General features: G+C 68.7%; 1 protein-coding gene across 1 annotated transcript in view; it reads right to left on the bottom strand.

Annotated features, from left to right (window-relative positions):
* DQX1 (DEAQ-box RNA dependent ATPase 1) overlaps window positions 1-3,281 on the bottom strand; it is a 16,542-nt gene that overhangs the window by 12,183 nt on the left and 1,078 nt on the right. The window contains exons 2-3 of the mRNA XM_009283161.2: window positions 643-836; window positions 1-335 (exon numbers count right to left, since the gene is read on the bottom strand). The exon at window positions 1-335 is cut by the window's left edge and continues 59 nt beyond it. Coding sequence (XP_009281436.1) covers window positions 1-335; window positions 643-836 — 529 coding nt within the window. The remainder of the gene's footprint in view (window positions 336-642; window positions 837-3,281) is intronic.

Raw genomic sequence — 3,281 nt, 5'->3', positions numbered from 1 at the left:
GCCGCCGGTGGATGTCCAGCACGGCCTGGCAGGCAGCTGCGATGCGGCCGCGGGCCGGCGGGTCCCTGTAGAGCAGCTGGGGAGGGGGCCCAGGCCCCGGCACCCGCACCACAGGGGGGTCCCCGCAGAAGGCACGGAGCCGCTCCTCCATGGCCGGCGAGGTCACCACCACCACCTTCAGCGCGGGGCGCTGGCGCAGCACGTCCTTCAGCAGCCCCAGCAGCACATCGGTGGGCACTGTCCGCTCCTGCGCCTCATCCAGCACCACCACCCCATACTGCCGCAGCAGTGGGTCCGACGTCATCTCCCGCAGCAGCATCTCGTCTGAGCAGTACCTGCCGCAGCCCAGCCCTGTCAGCGTGGGGCGGCCACGGGGACCCCTGGCACCACGGGCTGCACCCCTGTGGGCATCCCCGCACACAGCCCCGGGGGAGCATGCCTCGCCCCTTCCCCAGCGGCAGGAGCCCCCACCGCAGCCCTGGGAGGGCCTGGGCAGCCAGCAGCCCACTTCATCGCTCCCCACAACGAGGCCAGGCTGGATTAAGAGATTACGCTGCCGCTGGGGAGCTCAGAGGGATTAGAGTGCAGTGCGACGGGCGCTCTCGGCACAGGCAGCCCACGGGGGCCCCCCCGTCCCCGTACCTGAGGATGGTCTCGGTGGTGCAGCAGTCCTCGTGCGGGACGCAGTAGCCGACCTCGTGGCCCAGGTTCAGGTCCATCTCGTCTGCCACGCGCAGGGAGAGGCTGAGGGCGGCCAGGCTGTGGGGCTGGGTGCAGGCCACCAGGCCGTGGGCGAACTGCAGGGAGAGGGCGTACTCCGTGCACCACTGCGGGATCTGCAGGGCCAGAACGCCGGTCAGGGCCTGGGGACAGCGTGGCCCCAGCCAGAAGCGCCGGGACGATCCCCTCTCCATCATGGAGCAGTGCCCGCTGTGCCCCCCCAGAAGGGCAGAGGGACCCTCCCCACAGCAGGCCCCAGAGATCCAGCTATAGGACCTCCCGGGCCAGAGGCCATACAGAAGCACTCGACAGCCCAGGCGGGACCTTCCCTCCCCGGTACCATCACTTCTGAGCCCCAGCAACCTGTGACACGAGCCCCACAGCCTCATCGCCCCATGCCTGCAGCTTTCTGCCTCACCATGGGACACCACGGCCCCGGCTCTTGCATTAGGGACATGGGACAACAGTCCTCTCTGCCTCCACCTCCCCAGGAAAAATGGGGCTGGGGGGGTACGTGCTGTGCTGCCTTCACCAGAGCTGCCAGCTCAGAGCAGTGACTCCAGGTCACGCCTGCCAGGGCTTGAGAGGCATTTGGACAATGCCCTTAATAACGTGCTTTAATTTTCGGTCAGCCCTGGAGCGGTGAGGCAGTTGGACTAGGCGGTGGCTGCAGGTCCCTTCCGGCTGGTGCCATCCTGCTCTATTCTAACCGGCCCCCTATTCCTCTCCAGGGAAGGCTGGGCAGGTCCCCGGTCAGGTTCAGCACAGAGCAGTGGTCACTGGCTAGGTCCACGAGACCCAGACCTTGCAGCAGCTGCAAGCCCGGGGCAGGGGCTCGAGTGTCCTTGCACGGGGCCAGAGGGATCACACACTACCCCAGGAAACCCCATGGTGAGAGATGGGGAAGTGCGTGCCAGGGAGCAGCCGCTGCCCAAGCCCTCAGCCAGGCGGCACAGGACGGTCCCGGGGCTGTGTGGATGTCCTTTGGGCACTGGGGACCAGAAATCTGCTGTTTAACTGCTCCCAACACACCTGCCCGCCTCGCTCACTCCTCCCGTGCCGTGTGCCTCCCACAAGCAGGTGCCTGCACCCCTGTGTCTGCCCAGCACCTGGGGTCACAGACAGGCAGAGTCCTGCCCAGGGGCTGCCTCCAGAGAGCCCAGCTCACAGCCGGGCAGGAGCACACGGGTCATCCACACACCCGGCAGTGACTGTGGGCGGGCGTGCAGCCTGCCCTGTTCCTCCACCTGGCCCCACAACTGCCCCACGGACTGGCTGTGCTCGGCCGTGTCTCCGTGCATGGCTCTGCACCCTCCCTTCTGCCACCTCGCTGCCTGCAAAGACCGTCGAGGGCGGCGGCACAGGGCGCAGACAGCCCTCGGCCACGACAGCAGTGAAGGGACCCGGCTTGTGCATTGGCTCTTCCCACTTTGGGTGGAAACACTGCGTTTGAGGGGTGCTGGTGCACCAACGTGCAGGATCAGATACTCCACGTGGATCGAGTCACTTCCCCTGGTCTGCTGAGGGCACGGTGGTCCCAGAGCCCCGCAGGGATTGTAGGCAGGGTGCCTGCACCCAAAAGCAGCCCGGCCCTGGGGCCAGACCAGGCCAGGGCCCGCACAAGGGCTTTGTTCCCCAAATCCAGCACCCCACAGGTCAGCCTGTGCCACGGGCTGAAGCCAGGCCCATGCTGCAGCAGGGTCACGCCCAAGGGAGGTGGTTTCGGCAAGCGGCCCCAAGCCCACTGCCAACACCCTGATAGCCCCAGAGGCCGGCAGCTGCCACGTGGTGACCCAGCCTGCATCCGGCCCTGCAGAGGCCACGGCTGCCCCCGCAGCTTCCAGGTGATCCCTCCCCTGGTCAAAGTCTGCGTGACGATGTCTCCGGGTGCCGCGGCAGGGGCTGTCAGACGGGACCAGCTCCCCAGGGTGGGCAGGCGGGATCCTGGCACCCCGGACCTGCCACTGTCCAGCCTGCCAACCCACACCCACCGCCGCCCCGTGCACCCGGGCCCAGGTCTGGGCAGGGGCCGTTTCCCACTCCCTGCGCCGCCTCCTGCGCCTGCCCGACGCCCTGCGCCGCTGCTGCAGCCACTCCCGGGACGGCCGTGGCAGCACTTCCCAGCTTGTGCTGAGGCTTTGCCCGGGGCCCCAGCGCATGCCCCGGCACATCCTGGCGTGCGACTGCCTGGCTCTGCACTAGCCCTGCCCCACGCCGGGCTCACTCCAGTGGCACGCTCCCAGGTACCGCAGTGGAGCTGAAGCCCTGCGGGGCCTATTGCCCCCTCTGTCCCCCCGACAAGCTCAGACGCTGCCGTGGGGTCAGGGAGCTGCTGTCCAGCCACAGTCCCGTCTCGGTGCCTTCTGCCTGCAGACCCACAGCCGCCCGGGCTCCCACCTCCCCACTCCACCACGGCCCAGGGCCTGCCAGCACACGGCAAATGCGCGGTAAAGCCGTGCAGGGGGCTGCCGGGAGGGGAGCGTGCGGGGCCTGCCTGCGCTGCTCTGGCAGGGGCGAGGGCGGCAGCTCCCCCGTGCCACGGGGCCTGTGCCTCGCCCGCC

Source organism: Aptenodytes forsteri, unplaced genomic scaffold, assembly GCF_000699145.1.
Source record: "Aptenodytes forsteri isolate BGI_AS27 unplaced genomic scaffold, ASM69914v1 Scaffold678, whole genome shotgun sequence".
NCBI classification, from domain to species: Eukaryota; Metazoa; Chordata; class Aves; order Sphenisciformes; family Spheniscidae; genus Aptenodytes; species Aptenodytes forsteri.
This window is presented reverse-complemented; position numbering and strand designations above follow the sequence as displayed.